The following is a 20,711-nucleotide window of genomic DNA, read 5'->3' on the forward strand; positions in this document are numbered from 1 at the left end:
TGTCTGGAACAACTTTTGCCGAAGAAGACTGAGATTTGTTTCGGAAAACTGTACAATAGGCCACACGAGTGTGCGGAATTATAGCTCTGAGAATCATGAAGGTGGTCTTGGTTGCGTTGTGCTGGGATAAAGGCTGAAGCTAGGGGGACAGCTTTCATTCTTTTAGTGTTAATTTTAAGAGATAGACCTGTGTAGGGACACTTGAGAATAATTCATTTACTTGAAGCAAGGAAACGGTGTATGAGCGTACCTCAAATGATTTATCTGTAAACTTGGTATCCCATTTTCTTTGAAGTAGCCGGTTACCGAGTACGCAGAGCGTAGCAGCGACCATGGCTGTGACTGGGAACTTCCGAACCACTTTACGAATTTAGGAATTCGTTTAAAGAGTCAGAACAGAGGCTGCACTGGTGTGTCTTCACTGACTTTAGGAGGAGGAGGAGGAGGAGGAGGAGGAGGAGAGAGAGAGAGAGAGAGAGAGACAGACAGACAGACAGACAGACTGGTGACTTTTAATGAAATACTTTCCGAGCCGCGTGTCCGTCTGCTAGAAGAAGGGAGCACTTACAAATAACTTAACTATTTAGCTTCCATATCTGGAGGATTTAGTTAAGACACAATCACCGAAGAAAATTATTAGACTGTAACATAGCTGTTTGCTTGAAAACAATTTTATTTCAGTCACAGGTAGCAAATAAAAAATTAAGAAGTGTTGGAATAGCAGCAAAGGAGTCAATTATTATTTGAAACGAGTTACTTGCAATTTCCTATCCTGGGGTGTCTTTGGTGTTGCCTTTTTGTTCGGAAGACGTAAGATCAAATAAGGCAGAAGGAGTAGTTAACATTCCCAGAGAATTTCTAAAATCATTGGCACGAAGTGGCAACAAAACGACTATTCACGTTCGTGTTTAGAACGTATGTGTCTGGCGATACACCATCACACTTTCGGAAAAAAATATCAGCCACGCAATTCCCAAGACAGCAAGGGCTGACAAGTGCGAGAATTATCGCACAATCAGCGTAACAGCTCTGGGATCCAACTTGCTGTCAAGAATAATATACAGAAGAGTCGAAAGGAGAATTGAGGACGTGTTAGATGTCGATCAGTTTGGCTTTGGGAAACGTAAAGGCACCAGGGTCGCAGTTCAGACATTGCGGCTAATAATGGAAGCAGGACTAGAAGAAAAATCAAGACAGTTTTATAGTGTCTGTCGACACTAATAATGCGTTCGACAACGTGAAATGGTGCAAGATGTTCTAAATTCGGAGGACAGTAAGGGTTAGCTAAAAGTAGAGACCGATAATATACAACATGAACAAGAACCAAGAGTGAATAATAAGAGTGTAAGACAGAGATGTAATCTTTCGCCCCTACTGTTCAATATATACATCGAAGAAGTAATGAGGAAAATAGAAGGAAGGTTCAAGAGTGGAATTAAAATCCAAAGTGGAAGGATATCAATGATAAGATTCCCTGATGACATTGCTATGCTGAGTGAAAGTAAAGAAGAATTACGTGATCTGCTGAATGGAATGAACAGTCTAATGAGTACAGGATATGGACTGAGAGTAAATCAAAGAAAGACGAAAATAATGAGAAATAGGAGAAAAGAGAATAGCGAGAAACTTAACATCGGGATTGATGATCACGACGTAGAGGAAGTTAAGGAACTCTGCTACCTACGCAGCAAAATAACCACTGACGGACAGAACAAGGAGGACATCAACAGCAGCACTGGCAAAAAGGGTATTCCTGGCTAAGAGAAGTCTACTAGTATCAAACAAAGACCTTAAATTCAGGAAGAAATTTCTGAGAACGTACATCTCGAGCACAGCATTAAATGTCAGTGAAACATGAACTGTAGGAAAACCGGAACAGAAGAGAATCGAAGCATTTGAGATGTGGTTCTGTAAGTAGGCTGTTTAGGTTTTTATGTTGGTAACATCACGTATTGCTCTGTATGAAAATCGCTGACTGTGCTGTGTGCAGTCTGTCACTGGTTGGACTCATTGTTGGAATATTCGCTTGTGTAGCGTTGGGCTGTTGGATGTGAACAGCGCGTAGTGTTGTGAAGTTGGAGGTGAGCCGCCAGCAGTGGTGGATGTGGGGAGAGAGATGCCAGAGTTTTGAGAGCGGACGATCTGGATGTGTGTCCGTCAGAAAAAGGAAATTTGTAAGACTGGATGTTATGTGAATTTTGAACACTATTAAGGTTGTTTGTTCTCTATCAAAATCTTTCATTTGCTAAATATGCCTATCAGTAGTTAGTGCCTTCAGTAGTTAGAATCTTTTATTTAACTGGCAGTATTGGCGCTCTCTGTATTGCAGTAGATGGAGTAACGAAGATTTTTGTGAGGTAAGTAAGTCATGAAAGGCATAAGTTATTGTTAGTCAGAGCAGCCATTCTTTTGTAGGGATTATTGAAAGTCAGTTGCGTTGCGCTAAATATATTTTGTGTCGGTTTAGTGGTGATCAGAATAAGTAAAGCGAAAATTGTCAGAGAACGTTGAGTTTTACACAGCTGTTAAAAAATCAAATAACGTAGAAGTTTACCAGAATAGTCATTCATAATTTTTCAAAGGGGACGTTTCAGTTCTACCGATAAATGTTAAAAATTAGGTGAACTGATAAGGTAAGGAACGAAGAGGTTCTGCGCAGAATCGGAGAGGAAGATAATATACGAAAACATTGACAGGAAGAAAGGACAGGACGATAGGACATCTGTTAAGACATCAGCGAATAACTGCCATGGTTCTAGAGGGAGCTGTAGTGGGTAAAAGTTGTAGAGGAAGACAGAGACTGGAGTACATCCAGGAAATAATTAAGGACGTAGGTTGCAGAGGTGTTCTGAGATGAAGAGGTTGGTACAGGACACAAATTCATGGAGGGCAGCATCAAACCAGTCGGAAGACACCAGACAAAAAACGATACGCTTTGAGTGTTCTGAGGCTACACTGAGTAGCGTAGGATGCATTTCAGTTGGAGGGAAACGGACATCTCTAAACAGGGTAATCGCAGATGTTGGACAGGCAAATACATGTACAAGAAAAGTAACTGTGGAGAAACCTTGTGAGCGTGCCTCCTTTCGATACCTCGCGTCACGCTCAGGAAGTGGTTATGTTTGGCTCTGGCAAGAGAGAGCGGGCGCGAGATCCGTTCCGTGAAGACGGCAGGAAGAGCCTTGGACGTTAAGTCGCTTGGAGTGAGGACTGGGGAAGGGGGACGGCTTGTCGACGACGGAGAGTAACGGTGGGATAGGTTCGTGTTGTGATCGCATGGATCCGTCCTGTGGATCCTGATGTGTAGCCCGAGCATGGAGGCGGTTCTACGGTGGCTACGTAAACGGATCAAGGTGGAATCGTCGGCCGGCAGGATGACACTGGTTGTCAGTCTCCGTGGATTCTTCCGTCAGACGCCGCTTTGTGGAGCAGTTCCACTACACTCACGCAGGAAGACTACGTGCGCTGCGGGCTGCTCCATCCCCGCCGTGACCTTTCTGCATCATGCCGGGTGACCGACTTTGAGAACTTCCGTCGCCTTTAATACTTGCTCACGTGCTCACCTGGTGAAATACTAACAATATCGTTGTGAGCTTTTTTTTTTTTTATTCGCATTCGAGTAGCTCCAACCCATTTCGATTTGTTCTTGGAACTATTAATTTCGACCCACCGAGGATTTGATAGTAGAAGTCTTAACGATCAGATCGCAATCACTGCTCTGCCTTCCGCGCTTTAATTGCCACTAATGTGTGGATTAAATTACTGTTTAAAAATAAACAAAAACCAAGAGAAGACGAAGAGGAAAAAGAAGAAGAAAAAGACCCATACTGTGAGAATTGTGTATTTTCTGAGTGAGTCTTCCAAGATTTTTTGGTCTTTAAGAAATGTTGCTGGTAGTTTATTCCTTTGCTACTCAGCTTTCTAAATACGACTGCATACTGAAGGAGGTTGCTTGTGGCTGCACGAGATTTATTTCATCACGCTGGAGCCCGAAATTATTCTCACCGACAGTCTGTCACATTTACCGCTTTTAAACGGCTGTGTGTATTGATTGGGCTCTTTTAAGGTATTTGAAACATCCTAATGTGTTGCTTTGTAGTTTAACCAGCTGTTATGCCAACAGTCACGATTGTAAGTTCCATGAGGAATTAATTATTATTCATTTCACTAGAGAATTTCCAGATGTGTTTAAGGTTGCCAAGAGTACTTTGTGTAAATTAATCATCATTTGTATGATCTTGTTACTTGCCGCATGTTGTGCCAATGTTTTATGGGAGGGAATTAACTCGTGTTTAACACCTGCATTTTACTTAGTACGTTTTGTCCTGTTTAGTTTTGGACAGGTTACTGTAGCTTCCTGGTGTTTCCAGATAATTGTTACACCGTGTTGTGAGAGAGAGCGTGACGCTAAACCCGTAACTGCGGGTTTCCGCAGTGATTTATCACAGTAGCTCTCTTGTAAAATCTCTTAGCGCACTTAATTTGGTCAGTGAAATAATTGCCGCTTTCCGTGCACTTTCGGGGGCGGTTCCGCAAGTGGCCATATGCGTGACTCTATAATACATTTGGATGCGCACCAGCTTAATTGTTTCTTCTGACCTGAAATTTAAGGAAAGTTTCCAGAGTTCTGGCGTTGTCCGCTCTTTAGTCACTTAAAGTTAACTGGATTTTGCGACAGGAGCCGCAATGTCAATAAACGTTCATCGGTGTGAAGTGTGTGTCTGTATCTGTGTCGGGTGCCAGTTTGTGAGGCTTCCCGAATATGCTAGAGACGTCGGGGCATGGTATCAGCCACTGCGTGGCTTGTTCATAAGCAGAGCTTCTTGTATGTGTATGTGTGTGTGTGTGTGTGTGTGTGTGTGTGTGTGTGCGCTTTCCCTCCCATTAAGACGGCTCTTTACTAGTAATATTCTCTGACCCAAACACTGATCTTTAATACTTCTATTAATTAAGTAATGATGTATGTATGTGAACAATTTGTTCTAAAACCATAATTAATGATTTCTAGTAACTTCACTTGCAGCAAGCACTGAAATTATATTATTTCTTCAGACAAGTATTGCCCTCTTCAAATAATGTGTCAGATCAAGGAATAATATTCTTGTAATTTATCGTAAAGTAAGCATTTGTGTGACTTTTTAATATTCGATCCCAAACAGGGTTATTGTCCATTACTACTGTTTCCAAGGAAAGATCAATGTTCTGCTCTAAGCAGCCAGAATACAACCCTTAATAAATGCAGTTAAAAACTGGTTGGGTCACGAAAGATGTTCAATGTCCTGTTTCACAATCCTTCAGATTCCAAGACAACCAGGCACAGAAGTCATGCACCATCTTGGGTAACAGATGAAATATTTCATCTGATCGCCAAAAGAAGAAGTAAATAAATGTTCAGCGAAAGCCAGGAATACAATAACATAAATCCCATAAAGAGATGATCCCCTGGAGAGCTACCTCAGCATGTAGTAAAGTCAAAACAGCATTTGGTAAAATTATAGGCGTGGTCGGTAAATTAAAGGTGTGACGAGAATTACACTGTTAAAGCAGGAGAAAGAGCGGTTGGATGGAAACGGTATGTTGAAGACCCCTACGAGGGAGAGCATTTGTCTGATGACGTACTAGAAAAAATGGCTCTGAGCACTATGGGACTTAACATATGAGGTAATCAGTCCCCTAGACTTACAACTACTTAAACCTAATTAACCTAAGGACATCACACACATCCATGCCCGAGGCAGGATTCGAACCTGCGACCGTAGAAGCAGCGCGGTTCCGGTCTGAAGCGCTAGGACCGCTCGGTCACAGCGGCCGGCTACTAGAAAAAGAAGCAGGAGTCGGTACAGAAGAGATAGCCGATCTAGTCTTAGAATCAGAATTTAAAAGCGCTTCAGATGATTTTGAAATAAGGCAGTCTATCAAAATTTCTAAAATCATGTGGGGAAGTGTTAACTGAACGACTATTCAGGTTCGCGTGTAGAGTCTGAGACTGCCGACGCACCATCAGACTTCCGGAAAAATATTATCCGCAGAGTTCCGAAGACAGCAAGTCGAGATAAGTGTGTGAACTATCGCACAATAAGATTAACAGCTCAAGCGTTCAAGATAGTGACAAGAATAACGTACAGAAGAATAGTAAAAATTGGGGATGCCTTAGAGGACGATCAGTTTTGTTTTTGGAAAGGTAAAGGCACAAGATAGGCAGCACGAACGCTGCGCTTGATAATGGAAGCAAGACTGATGAAAAGTCAAGACACGTTGATACGATCTGTCTACCTGGAAAAAGTGTTCGGCAGCGTAAAATGGTGCAAGATGTTCGAAATTCTAATGCAAACGGAGTAAGCTACAGGGAAAGATAATAAATATACAACAAGTGTAAGAATCAAGTGGCAATAATAAGATCAGAGAACGAAGAACGACGTGCTCGGATTAAAAAGCAGATTAGATGCAATCTTTCAGGCCTACTATTCAACCCACACGTGAAAAAAGCAACAGTATGATCCAGATTCAGGGTGAAAGGATATCAATGGTAAGATTTGCTGATGACATTCTTATCCTAAGTGATGGGAAAGAAGAATTACATCCGCTGAGTGGAATGAGCACTCTAATGAGTACAGAATATGGACTGAGAGCAAACCGAAGGAAGACGATAGTAATGAGGAGTGGAATGGTAGGAATGTGAATAGCAACACTTGACATCTGGTGTTCACACAGTAGACGAAGTTAAGGGACTCTGCTACCTTGGAAGCAAAACAAACGATGATGGGCGAAGCAAAGAGAGCATAAAAAAGAGACAAGCACAGAAAAAGAGAACACGCCTGGCCAAGAGAAACCTGCTAACGTCAAACATACGCCTTAATTTAAGGATGAAATTTCCGAGAATACGTTTAGAGCACAGCATTGTACAACAGTAATTCGTGAACTATAGGTAAGCTGCAGCGAAGCGTTCGAGATCTAGCGCCGTAGAAGAATACTGAAAATTTTCTGGACTGATAAGTAATGGAGAGATTCTCCTCAGAATCAGTGAAGAAACGGACATATGGGAAACACTGACAAGAAGAAAGAACAGGGGGAAACAACATGTTTTAGGGCATCATGGAATACGTTCTGGAGCTGGAGAGGGAGACAGAAATTGAAATATATCCAACAAATAATTGATGATCTAGGATTAAGATGAAGAACTTGGCATAAGAGAAGAGTTCGCTACAAGCCGCATCAAATCGGTCAGAAGAATGATGACTCAAATGAAAAATACTACCTGACTTAATTATAAGACGTCGGTCAGGAACTTAGAGTTTTGGTGGATCTTCTGAGTACTGATGCCTTCAAACGGCACACTTTCATAGAACACGAGTTTAATATAAAAATTTTTGAACCACCAATATGAAGTTTTCTGTAACTTTATGGCACATTTTTAAGATACTGAGTGTGCTTGTGCTTCGAAAAGGCGTAGATTCCTAAGTTTTAAGATATAATAAATAACTGATGATGGTCGAAGTAGAGAGGATATAAAATGTAGACTGGTAATGGCAAGGAAAGCGATTCTGAAGAAGAGAAATTTATTAACATCGAGTATAGATTTAAGTGTCAGGAAGTCATTTCTGAAAGTATTTTTATGGAGTGTAGCCATGTATGGAAGTGAAACATGGACGGTAAATAGTTTGGACAAGAAGAGAATAGAAGCTTTCGAAATGTGGTGCTACAGAAGAATGCAGAAGACTAGATGGGTAGATCACATAACTAATGAGGAGGTATTGAATAGAATTGGGGAGAAGAGGAGTTTGTGGCACAACTTGACAAGAAGAAGGGACCGGTTGGTAGGACATGTTCTGAGACATCAAGGGATCACAAATTTAGCATTGGAGGGCAGCGTGGAGGGTAAAAATCGTAGAGGGAGACCAAGAGATGAATACACTAAGCAGATTCAGAAGGATGTAGGTTGCAGTAAGTACTGGGAGATGAAGAAGCTTGCACAGGATAGAGTAGCATAGAGAGCTGCATCAAACCAGTCTCAGGACTGAAGACCACAACAACAACAACATTATACCCTTCAAATATGAAATCCAGTATGGCGTCTTCCAATATTGTAATGGAAAGAGAGATGGTCTGCATGTTATGTACGTGGTGATCTTCCATCGCATTTGTCTACTATCAAAAGTGTGTTCAGTATAACTGGCATGCTTAATATCCCTCTGCACATTGGGAGACACTAAAACGTTATTTTTCTAGGTTATGACATTACAAATTCGGCATGCGCAAAGTTTTCAGTCCAATGCACGATCCATGTGAAGACGGCGATACATGTGAAGATTAGGGACTGGAATAGCAAAATGTGGGGACTGACACTGGTAGAGAAAATAACCCTCCGTCACACACCCTAAGGTATCTCGCGGTTTATGCAGGGTGTAACTAAATTTACAGACGTTGAGGACCTGTACTTGGGACCAAGTCGGTCAATTTTAACACAGTAACTCATGTCCCGGAACGTGCCGTTTTGCCGCTACACGTGAAATAGTACAACACATGTTGAAATCTCTCGCAGTTTCGGTGCCACTGACTAGAGTGATGGTAAGTCGTTCACTGAGCGCCTGATGTTTCACGCCAGCTACATGTTTGTTTACATGCAATTCATTGAGTTTGTGATCTCCCCAGAGAGGTTTGTACCTGCTGTTGTGCTTGTGGCCTTAGCTCTCACTGCACATCTGAATCCAAGCGGTACGTATATTTCATTTTTATTGTGTTACTGTTGAACATGGTGAACTACACGTTTGCGGAATACTCCGACATGTTGTTAATGTACAGCGACGTTCAGTGTAATAGGAGCACACCTTTAAAGATGTGCCACTGCATGTGCGTCGAAACTTGTGGTTCCAGCATGTAACGTCTAGTAGAAAAAAACATGTTTTGTAGTAACGAGAAAATTATATGTATCATATTGTGTTATTGTATAAAATGATGTATTTTTTTATTATTTATTTTAGAGAAATATCTGTGTCGGCGAGTAATGAAACCGCCACAGACGATAAATATCAAACAAAGATTAGAATATGTAACTAGTATATAATACATGACGAACATTAATTTCTCTGTCTTCTTCTTCTTGGAGTTAGGCGAGTAGGATATCCTGTGACGTTGTATTGTACGCTAGCGTAGCATTCTTTTGTCAAGACTGAAAGATGTACGCTATTACGTGCGCATTTTAAAGGTGTGTAACAGTTAACGTATTTAAATGTTTGAATAGAGTTATTTAAATGAAAACTTGCATTATTAATTGTTATAGCTTGCTTGCATATTATCCCATCCTGTTGAGACATTTTTCAGTTATTTAAATATTATCTGTGGTTCCGAGCTGCGCGGCGAACGAAAGAGCCGCTGCCGCGGCGTATTCAAACTACCTCAAATAGAATCTATCATACCGCAAGGAGGAGGGAAAGTAATAGTGAAATAATATTATTTCTTTTAGCTTCCGGACTTGCAGTGCAGAGCAGCAGATTTTATGATGTATTGCAGGTTGACGCGGGCTGCTGATAATATATAGCTAACAGTACAGAAAAGATAATGTACCTTCAAAATCTAATAGGAATCTTGCTGTGCTCGGTTCTGATCTGGCAAACTTTATAGTGAAAACGTATTTTTTCAATAAGAGTCTCATGTTCTTGTGCTAGTCGTGGTATTGAATGGTGTTTTACCGAGAAACAAAATCCACTGCAAAATCTTGTTGTTGTTGAACAATCATACGAACTGGAACATCAGTATTCATAACAAAGTAATTTTCATTTTCAATAACTATAAGGTAGGGAAGATATGTTGATTTTTAGAATGAGTTGCAGTCACGAAAAATGTTCCTTTAATAGAAAGCCAGATACAGAACAATAAGAACTCAATATATTCTGTTTTGTTAAAAAGTATTGATGATAAAGAAATTCATAGCACAGCATTACTAAAAGATATTTCGCGGCTCTTTTCATATATGCGTTGTTACGCAAATAATAATAATAGAAAAGAGTGACACGAACGACGCGAAAAGCACAATGGCACTCAATCTCATTTTTCACTTGAAGGCTAAGATCATCTGGCCCAAGGATTTTGGCGATAGTGGGTAGGCCGCGGTGGCTGGTTGCTTGGCCTGCACTTTCTCCCGACCTGAACCCTTTGATTACTACTAGTGGAGTCACATGTAATCCTTGATTTCGCTCGCTTCCCGCGCCCGGGTTCCCGGGTTCGATTCCCGGCAGAGTCAGGGATTTTCTCTGCCTCGTGATGACTGGGTGTTGTGTGATGTCCTTAGGTTAGTTAGGTTTAAGTAGTTCTAAGTTCTAGGGGACTGATGACCATAGATGTTAAGTCCCATAGTGCTCAGAGCCTTGATTTCGAAGACCCCTGTAGCATCCGAGGAAGACCTACTGTTGCGGCTTATGGCTGCAACGGATGCTTGAGGACCAGGGCGGTTATCACATCGAGCCCTACTTTTAACAACTAGCAGCAAGAAACAGAGAGCAGCGTATGTTGTTATATTCTGCGTGTAGCGGGAAAACGGTACCTAAGTTTCTAAGCTAAACTTAACCATCTTGGTCCCATTACAATTCCTCAAAATCCGTATACACACTAATGAGCCAAAACATTATGACCACTACCCACCGCGACTTTGGACGCTACCCGGTAGCACGTGACACGATAACAAAAGTATGTAAGCGGGGCAGCACGGACAGGGATCACCGTAGTGAAAATATGGGCTGCAAATGCGGAAATCCACAGAGAAAAGCGACTTTGACCAAGGGCAGGTTATTATTGCGCAGAGCCTGTGAACGAGTATCTCGAAAACGGCGAAGCTGGTCGAATGTTCACGTGCTACTGTCGTGAGCATCTACGGAAAGAGGTAGGACAGTGCAGCTACCACTAGGCACTAAATGGTTGGACGTCAACGACTCTTCACAGAACTTGGAGTTCGGAGGCTTGTCTGCTATGTAGATGGTGATCTCTGGCATTTCTGCCGAAAGAGCACAATGCTGGTAGAGGCATAAGTGTTTCGGAGCACACCGCTCATCACACATTGTTGAACATGGATTTCCACAAAAGACCATGCCTAGGTGTTCACATGTTGACAAAACGGCATCGTCTGTTACGATCGCATTGGGCACGGGACTATCGGGATTTGATCGTCGATCAATGGCAAGGTGTTGGCTCTTAGGGTGGATCACAGTTTTGCTTCACTAGATGGATGGCCGTCTCCAAAAACGTCGTCATCGAGGTGAACAGTGGAGGATTATGCTATGGCAGACATTCTCCTGCCTTGATTCGGAGCTGTGATAATAATCGAAGACACGCTGACAGCTGCGAACCACCTGCATCCCTTCATGTTTGATGTCTTCCCCTTGGGCCATGTCATCCGTCAGCAGTATAATTGTCCGCTTCTCGCAGGTAGAACCATGCTACAGTGGTTTCAGTATATTTATAGTAAACTCACGTTGATGTCTCGGAGATCAAATTCGTCTGACGTAAATCCTATGGCCGGCCGAAGTGGTCGTGCGGTTCTAGGCGCTGCAGTCTGGAACCGCGAGACCGCTACGGTCGCAGGTTCGAATCCTGCCTCGGGCATGGATGTGTGTGATGTCCTTAGGTTAGTTAGGTTTAACTAGTTCTGAGTTCTAGGGGACTAATGACCTGAGAAGTTGAGTCCCATAGTGCTCAGAGCCATTTGAACCATTAAATCCTATGGAATCCATCTGGGTCGCTATCGGGCGCCATCATCACGTACGCAAATCAGCTGCCCGTTATTTACGCGAATTACATGACCTGTGCGTAGTCATCTAGTGCCACTTACGTCCACAAACCCACCAACAATCTTTTGGATCCCTGAAAGCAGAATCAGTGAGACATTTCGATCCAAAGACAGACCGACAAGCTATTAAGCAGATGGTCATAACATTTTGGCTCATTAGAGTAGGCGCATAGCGTAGATGTAAATGTGATGTGTATATTAATTAGAACTATTGCTGGGTTCCCAGCGGGAGATATCTGCGTTTGCTAACCTACAGGGAGGCGCACGAAATGTGTTACCATTTTGTTCAAAATGGCTCTGAGCACTATGGGACTTAACTTCTGAGGTCATCAGTCCCCTAGAACTTAGAACTACTTAAACCTAACTAATCTAAGGACATCACACACATCCATGCCCAAGGCGGGATTCGAACCTGCGACCGTAACGGTCGCGCGGTTCCGAACTGTAGCGCCTAGAACCGCTCGGCCACAACGGCTGGCTAACATTTTGTTTTTGAATATAAACTTAATGTCAATACAATCTTGAAGGAACATGTACTACAATGAAGACCCGTCCATGGAGATTTGTTCTAACTGAACAGGTGCTCAATATGTCCACCATTTCGTTTCCTAACTTCCTTCAAACAAACACTGAAGCTAGTGATTACCCCACGGCACGTGTCTTCCGTAATTTCATTGCAAGCTTGAAGAATAAATCTTCTGAGCTCCATTAAATCACGTGGACGTTTCGGGAAAATTTTTTCCTGTAGGTGCCCCCAAAGAAAGTCACATGGATTGAGGTCTGGACTATTGGGGGGCCAATTTTTTCCGTCATTCAAGCGACCTGGAAACCTGAGTGAAATGATCCGCATGTCGAAATGCTCGTGTAAAAACTCCAACACAGTGTTTGCAGTATGTGACCTTGCTCCATCTTGCATGAACCACTGCGTGTTGAAGGGCAAGGCAGTAGCGAGAAGCTGTGGAATGAAGCTATTGCGAAGCATGCTCAAATAACGCTCGCTGTTCACAGTTTCTTCAAAGAAAAAGGGTCCAATAAGTCCGTGACTGGAAATAGCTGCCCACGCTGTAATCATCGGAGCATAATGTTGTCGTTCATGAAGCACTTGTGGGTTTTCAGTGGGCCCAAAGCGTATATTTTGATGTTAACCACACCGTCTAAATGAAAATGCGCCTAGTCTGAAAACCGAACGTTGTTGAGAGTTTCTTCCCTATCCTCCGCCCACTGAGCAAACAGCAGTCTCTGCTGCTTGTGTTCTTCAGTGAGCTTCTGTGCCCAGGTCATCTTGTATGGGTACATATGGAGGTCACTTTTAGGAACGCGTTGAACGGAGCGTCTGGATATTCCCAGTTGCACTGCTGCCATTCTGCACGATTTCCCGACACTTCTGTGTACCGCTTCAGTACTCTCCGGCGAACAAACAGGCTCAGGCCGAGGTCGCTTCGCTTCCAATACTGTTCCTTCCTGCACAAATTTATCGTACAACCTGTGGATGGTCTTCTTGCAAGGGACCCATCGTGTGTTAAACTGTTGTCGAAAGCGCCTCTGAATCACAACAAGGCTTTTGGTATCATGAAAAAGTAACACAATTGAAGATCGTTGCTGTGTCGTCAGTCTTCCATTGCCAGCCATTGCTGCTTACCACAGTTCAATTTTTTTATCTTGGCGGCTCGCGCATGCCCGCCCAGACGCGGGAAATGCTGCGTTGCCAGTTGCACACGACGCACGCGCCAAGAGAAGCAGCGCCATAGTATAGTATAGTATAGTACAGTATAGTTCGCAAACTTATGTTCAGGGGGGGAGCGCGCAGTTCATGAAGTAAAGCCACTACGGCCGCATTAACATTTTAACCCATTAACCCTTTGGCTTCAAATTAAAGCCAAACGCGAAAGGGTCTAAATAAAACTTTTATTACAGTCGCGAAAGACAGAATATTTCTCAATATTACATACGACATCTATCTGGTACTTAAATAAAATGACATATTGTCATACAGTAAATTTTATATGAAATTTAGGTATCTTGTCCACATTTCATTCTCAACATTATGGCAACTAAAATCGACCATACGGAAAGTATACGCTATGGACTTTTGCCTCTGCAAAGTCTTCAAAATTTCGTGCAATTGTTTACTACATTCAATGCTGCACAATAACTGCGTTGAACATCAAAACAAAATTAAGTCATTTATGGGGCGAAGGTATCAGTCAAGAAGATGTGTAAAAATCAAATTTTTGGGCCAAATAGTACTTGTTAACTCGAATTATAAGTGTGTCAAAGCAGTCGGAACACCATGTGTCTGCACAGACGAGCAGTGCAGTGATGAAAAAATCGCGCACAGCGCGGAATGCGGTGAGCACATCTCTGTAGCAGCGAAAGGGTTAATGAAGAGACAAAGCACTAGAAATTTCAAAACATTACATTCAAACGAATAAAATTCATGAAGTAAGACACTCCGATATTGTTTTTAAATAAGGAAAAATTTTAGCACCACACAAGGTTTCAACTCATAACCTTCCACTTGGTAGCCCAACACCTAAACCATTTCGTTAACGCAGCTCGTCAGACAACAAAACTCCTTGGCGACTCTAAAACATCACGCAATATACCGACAAACACTGTTGGTATGACTATGAATTACTCATGCTTCGTTGAAGTACAATAGGAAACAAACAATTACCGCTGTTCTTTATTGCGAAAAGGCGGTTCTTGAGATTGATACAAACGCCTTTCCTTGCTGTCACTGGAATTGGGAGGCTTATTGCTTGTTTGATTTAATTAATAGAATATGGAGCAATTGGTATAAAGAATGCTTTTTCCAATCTTTCTACAAAAGAAAGTCTGCTATCAAGACATTGCTTTTATTCTGTTACTTTATTTATGACTGAATGTTTCTAAAACTGAAGACACTCGTCTGTGCTCTGCACGGCAGCCGAGCTCTGGCAACGTTGTTCTCTGTTCATTGGCTGACTGTGTTTTGTGACGTCAGATGCGCAGAACGAACCTAAACTCGGCCGCCGTCATAAATGACGCGCACTATAGTCTCCTAGCGGCAGTATCGTTAATTACATGTTATTTCGTAACTCATTTGTTTTCCCAAGCTCTGCTGGTACTGCTGTAGAGATCCCAACGGAATATCTAATGTGCGTCGTAAATTGTGAAAGAAACAATTGGTAACACATTTCGTGCGCCACCCTGTGTATCATGCCACCATCTCGGTCATTAGTTCGACAGAGATTACACATAAACAGCAAGAGCAGGTGCGTGCTGAGGTACCTGGATTTGACGGGGCGTTGTTGAAATCTGGCGGCAGCGGTGACGGCGGCGAAGGCGATGGCGCCGGAGGCGACGGCGTCGACGTCGTCGTAGTGTTGGTGGTCCTGTAGTTGGGCGTAGCGGTGGGCGGCCTGCGGCTGAAGGCGAGCCCCATCCCCACCCCTGCCCCCGTGCCGGGTCCAGGGCCCGGCGCAGAGCCGGCGCCGGCGCCGGGGCGCGGCAGCAGCGTGGGCGGCGCCGGCAGGTAGTGCGGCTGCAGCAGCCCGGGGGGGTAGCGGGGCAGGTCGCTGGCGCCGCCGGCCGACGACGTGTCGTTCAGGACGCGAACCCGCACCTCCGTCTTCAGGCTGATCGGGCTCGACGGGTCGTCCACCTTCACGTACAGGTACAGCGGTTTCCCCACCTGCCGGCACAGCACCACGTGTAAGCTACTTCACATGGCCGCAAACAGTGTTTTTACTTTTTAATACTAAGGCTTCGAACTTTCTTTCAAATTGTGCATACATCCCATACATGTTGTTGTTGTTGAGGTCTTCAGTCCGGAGACTGGTTTGATGCAGCTCTCCATGCTACTCTATCCTGTGCACCCTTCTTCATCTCCCAGTACCTACTGCAACCTACATCCTTCTGCATCTGCTTAGTGTATTCATCTCTTGCTCTCCTTCTACGATTTTTACCCTCCACACTGCCCTCCAATGCTAACTTTGTGATCCCTTGATGCCTCAAAACATGTCCTACCAACCTATCCCTTCTTCTAGTCAAGTTGTGCCACAAACTTCTCTTCTCCCCAATCCTATTCAATACCTCCTCATTAGTTACGTGATCTACCCACCTTATCTTCAGCATTCTTCTGTAGCACCACATTTCGAAAGCTTCTATTCTCTTCTTGTCCAAACTAGTTATCGTCCATGTTTCACTTCCATACATGGCTACACTCCATACAAATACTTTCAGAAACGACTTCCTGACACTTAAATCTATACACGATGTTAACAAATTCCTCTTCTTGAGAAACGCTTTCCTTGCCATTGCCAGTCTACATTTTATATCCTCTCTACTTCGACCATCATCGGTTATTTTACTTCCTAAATAGCAAAACTCCTTTACTACTTTAAGTGTCTCATTTCCTAATCTAATTCCCTCAGCATCACCCGACTTAATTTGACTACATTCCATTATCCTCGTTTTGCTTTTGTTGATGTTCATCTTATATCCTCCTTTCAAGACACTGTCCATTCCGTTCAACTGCTCTTCCAAGTCCTTTGCTGTCTCTGACAGAATTACAATGTCATCAGCGAACCTCAAAGTTTTTACTTCTTCTCCATGAATTTTAATACCTACTCCGAATTTTTCTCTTGTTTCCTTTACTGCTTGCTCAATATACAGATTGAATAACATCGGCGAGAGGCTACAACCCTGTCTTACACCTTTCCCAACCACTGCTTCCCTTTCATGCCCTTCAACTCTTATAACTGCCATCTGGTTTCTGTACAAACTGTAAATAGCCTTTCGCTCCCTGTATTTTACCCCTGCCACCTTCAGAATTTGAAAGAGAGTATTCCAGTTAACATTGTCAAAAGCTTTCTCTAAGTCTACAAATGCTAGAAACGTAGGTTTGCCTTTTCTTAATCTTTCTTCTAAGATAAGCCGTAAGGTCAGTATTGCCTCACGTGTTCCAACATTTCTACGGAATCCAAACTGATCTTCCCCGAGGTCGGCTTCTACCCATATCTACCCATAGATATCACGATCAAATACAGAGCTGCAAGGTACTGGTTAAAGGTGGGGAGACTAGATAAGGTACACACAATAACCGGTGTGCCCATAGAGACGATACGTCACCTTAAAAGTTGGCGTTTGGATACATTGGAAGGTGAGTGGGATGTAAGTGATAAGGGACGTAGACTGCACGACTTCCTCCCTGACATAAGGGAGCGGTTGAGAAAGAGACATATCGATCCCAGCCGCGGTATGGTGCATTTCTTAACCGGACACGGACCTTATCCCACGCACTTAAACCGCGTGAGTGTGAGGCAGACACCTACATGCACATGCGGGGAAGAAGGTTCCCCACAACACACTGTCTTTTTCTGCGGGCAATACGCGAACAATAGACATATACTACACTTAGACTACACAGATACATAGATATATACACAGCAATAAGAGACGAAGAACAATGGGCACAATTAAACACACTGACAAACTATCTCAAAAACAACACATGAAGAGTATATGCGGACACGACATCACAGACATGCCTATGTGCAGCGTAACAGCAATCTCCATAGGATGGACAGCGATACCCACAGTGTCAGCGAAAATAGTGACAATGAGGAGGAACAGGAGGAGGAAGCTGAGATGTGACAGTAAATAAGCAAAGGTGCTGGCAATCTAGCCAGGAAAACACCACATGCTGTACATGGATGGGTACCTAAAGTAGTTAATACATAGGATTAGTAATAAATAGGATAAGCAGCATTATTTCTCTACTAATAACAATTTGTGTGTGTGTATGTGTGTGTGTGTGACTGGCGGTCAACGGCTCGAAGAAATCATTCCGAGGTATTCACCATCAGTCACAGTTGGTGATGGTACTAACAAATCTCTCAACTATCCTATCTTCTTTTTATATTATTCTTAAAAAATTTATTTATATTTCAAAATTAAATTATTGTTATTTTGAAAAGTATTATGCTTTGCAAATGTTGTAGATAAAACAAAAGGAAAGACAACTGTAAAAAGATGAAAAACGAAAATTGTACGATGTACGACCTGTTTTAAACATCAGGTAATAGGTCTATAATTTCGAAATAAATAAATAAAAAATAAATAAATATACTAGTACAATTGAGTAGCCTGTTTTGCCACCAGTAGGATGCTCGTGTAATTACACTACTGGCCATTAAAATTGCTACACCAAGGAGAAATGCAGATGATAAATGGGTATTCATTGGACAAATATATTATACTAAAACTGACACGTGATTACATTTTCACCCAATTTGGGTGCATAGATCCTGAGAAATCAGTACCCAGAACAACCACCTCTGGCCGTAAAAACGGCCTTGATACGCCTGGGCATTGAGTCAAACAGAGCTTGGATGGCTGCCCATGTAGCTTCAACACGATACCACAGTTCGTCAAGAGTAGTGACTGGCGCATTGTGACGAGCCAGTTGCCCGGCCACCATTGACCAGACGTTTTCAATTGGTGAGAGATCTGGAGAATGTGCTGGCCAGAGCAGTCGAACATTTTCTGTGTCCAGAAACGACACTACAGGACCTGCAACATGCGGTCGAGATTATCCTGCTGAAATTTAGGGTCTCGCAGGAATCGAATGAAGGGTAGAGCCACGGGTCGTAACACATCTGAAACGTAACGTCCACTGTTGAAAGTGCCGTCAATGCGCACAACAAATGGCACCCCATACCATCACGCCGGGTGATACGCCAGTATGGTGATGACGAATACACGCTTCCAATGTGCGTTCACCCCCATGTCGCCATCCACGGATGCGACCATCATGATGCTGTGAACAGAACTTGGATTCATCCGAAAAAATGACGTTTTGCCATTCGTGCATCCAGGTTCGTCTTTGAGTACACTATCGCAGGCGCTCCTGTCTGTGATGCAGCGTCAAGGGTAACCGCAGCCATGGTCTCCGAGCTGATAGCCCATGCTGCTGCACACGTCTTCGAACTGTTCGTCTTGCAAACGTCCCCATCTGTTGACTCAGGGATCGAGACGTGGCTGCACGATCAGTTACAGCCGTGCGGATAAGATGCCTGTCATCTCGACTGCTAGTGATACGAGGCTGTTGGGATCCAGCACGGCGTTCCGTATTACCCTTCTGAACCCACCGATTCCATATTCTGCTAACAGTCATTGGATCTCGACCAACGCGAGCAGCAATGTCGCGATACGATAAACCGCAATCGCGATAGGCTACAATCCGACCTTTATCAAAGTCGGAAACGTGATGGTACGCATTTCTCCTCCTTACACGAGGCATCACAACAACGTTTCACCAGGCAACGCCGGTCAACTGCTGTGTGTGTATGAGAAATCGGTTGGAAACTTTCCTGATGTCAGCACGTTGTAGGTGTCGCCACCGGCGCCAACCTTGTTTGAATCCTCTGAAAAGCTAATCATTTGCATTCACAACATCTTCTTCCTGTCGGTTAAATTTCGCGTCTGTAGCACGTCATCTTCGTGGTGTAGCAATTTTAATGGCCAGTAGTGTATGTATAACAGTCGACTTCAGGGTGATGCGAACCCCGATATGTCAGTTTATCCATAAATCAAAATATACTACCTAAAAAAATGGGGGGAACTATGTAAACTGAAGGTGGTGAGATGGGGGGGGGGGCGTGGGAAAGGGAAAGAACTGATGATATGAGCTGCATCATTACATTGTGCGGGATCGGCGGCGACGAATGAAAATATGAGCCAGATCGGGACTCGAACCTGGCATCTCCTTCTTAGTAGGCTGTTGCATTAAGCACTGTGCCATTCGGACACTGTTTATCGAAAATGCATGGACTATCTCGGAGTGCTCCCGACCCGACCCACATTTCCACCTAGCGCCACCTATCGGCCTCTTGTCTTTTGGACAAGTCAGAAAGAAGAGACATCATTCATTCATATAAAAAAAAAAGGGAAAGAGAAAACTATGTGAAACTTCGTGGGTTCAGCGGGAATGTGAAGTTATTTCGGTGATTACAAAATCGAGTCAAATTTACAAACTGGCACTGAGAGCTTACTGATCAGTAGGACGTGCGCTCCTACTGGCTTAGATGCTTAGGAAGGCTGTCAAAACCGTTGTATCGCCTCCTGAGGAAAGATGAGCTACCTCTGTTTTAACTGGTGTTTGATATCCAGAATGAAATTTTCACTCTGCAGCGGAGTGCGAGCTGATATGAAATTTCCTCTGTCTTTCGCGGGCAAGTACTCTATCAACTGAACTACCCAAGCACGACACATGCCCTATTCTCACAGCTTCAGTTCTGCCAGTATCTCGTCTCCTACCTTCCGAACTTCACAGAAACTCTCCTGTTTTTGATAATTTGATTACTAGCACAGGGAGGTCCGACCTGCTCCTACACATGTTCTATCGGAACCACATTTATTCATATTGCTGGCCCAGGAGTACTTCAGCATCACGCAAACAGGATATCTGCGATGTACAACGATTCCCCAATCAGTTCCAGCAGTGACCTGAAGTCACCCCTGACGATTGACCACACCATGACGTCAGGAGTGCCACTGTCGCGGCTCTGCAAAACATTGGAAAAATGGAAACTCACCTCAGTCGCCGCCCTGATTACCCAGGGTAGTGCACAGCCGTGATACACCAATGAACACAAGGTGACGCCAATTAATACCAGTCCATTGTTTCTGGTCACGGCACCACTCCAAATGCAGCCCATTTTGTTCAGGTACATTGGCAACCTACGAATGGTTTGGTTGTTTCGTACACCAGCTGCTCCTAGACTCCGACCAGTGGTGCAGGATGATACGGGGTCTGTTACTTGCTCTACAGTGATATGGACAGATGTGAAGGGGAGTAAATTAACAAAGAGATTTCGGGCTGAGATAATGATGCTATTTCAAGGTTACCTTCGGTGTCGCGCTATGTCTGTGGCAGTTGGGCGAGCTA

General features: G+C 43.5%; 1 protein-coding gene across 1 annotated transcript in view; it reads right to left on the reverse strand.

Moving 5' to 3' along the window:
- LOC126091092 (tyrosine kinase receptor Cad96Ca) overlaps window positions 1-20,711 on the reverse strand; it is a 481,814-nt gene that overhangs the window by 147,939 nt on the left and 313,164 nt on the right. The window contains exon 3 of the mRNA XM_049907035.1: window positions 15,050-15,452. Within this exon, the coding sequence (XP_049762992.1) occupies window positions 15,050-15,452 (403 nt within the window). The remainder of the gene's footprint in view (window positions 1-15,049; window positions 15,453-20,711) is intronic.

The sequence above is a fragment of the Schistocerca cancellata genome, chromosome 1 (assembly GCF_023864275.1).
Source record: "Schistocerca cancellata isolate TAMUIC-IGC-003103 chromosome 1, iqSchCanc2.1, whole genome shotgun sequence".
NCBI classification, from domain to species: domain Eukaryota; kingdom Metazoa; phylum Arthropoda; class Insecta; order Orthoptera; family Acrididae; genus Schistocerca; species Schistocerca cancellata.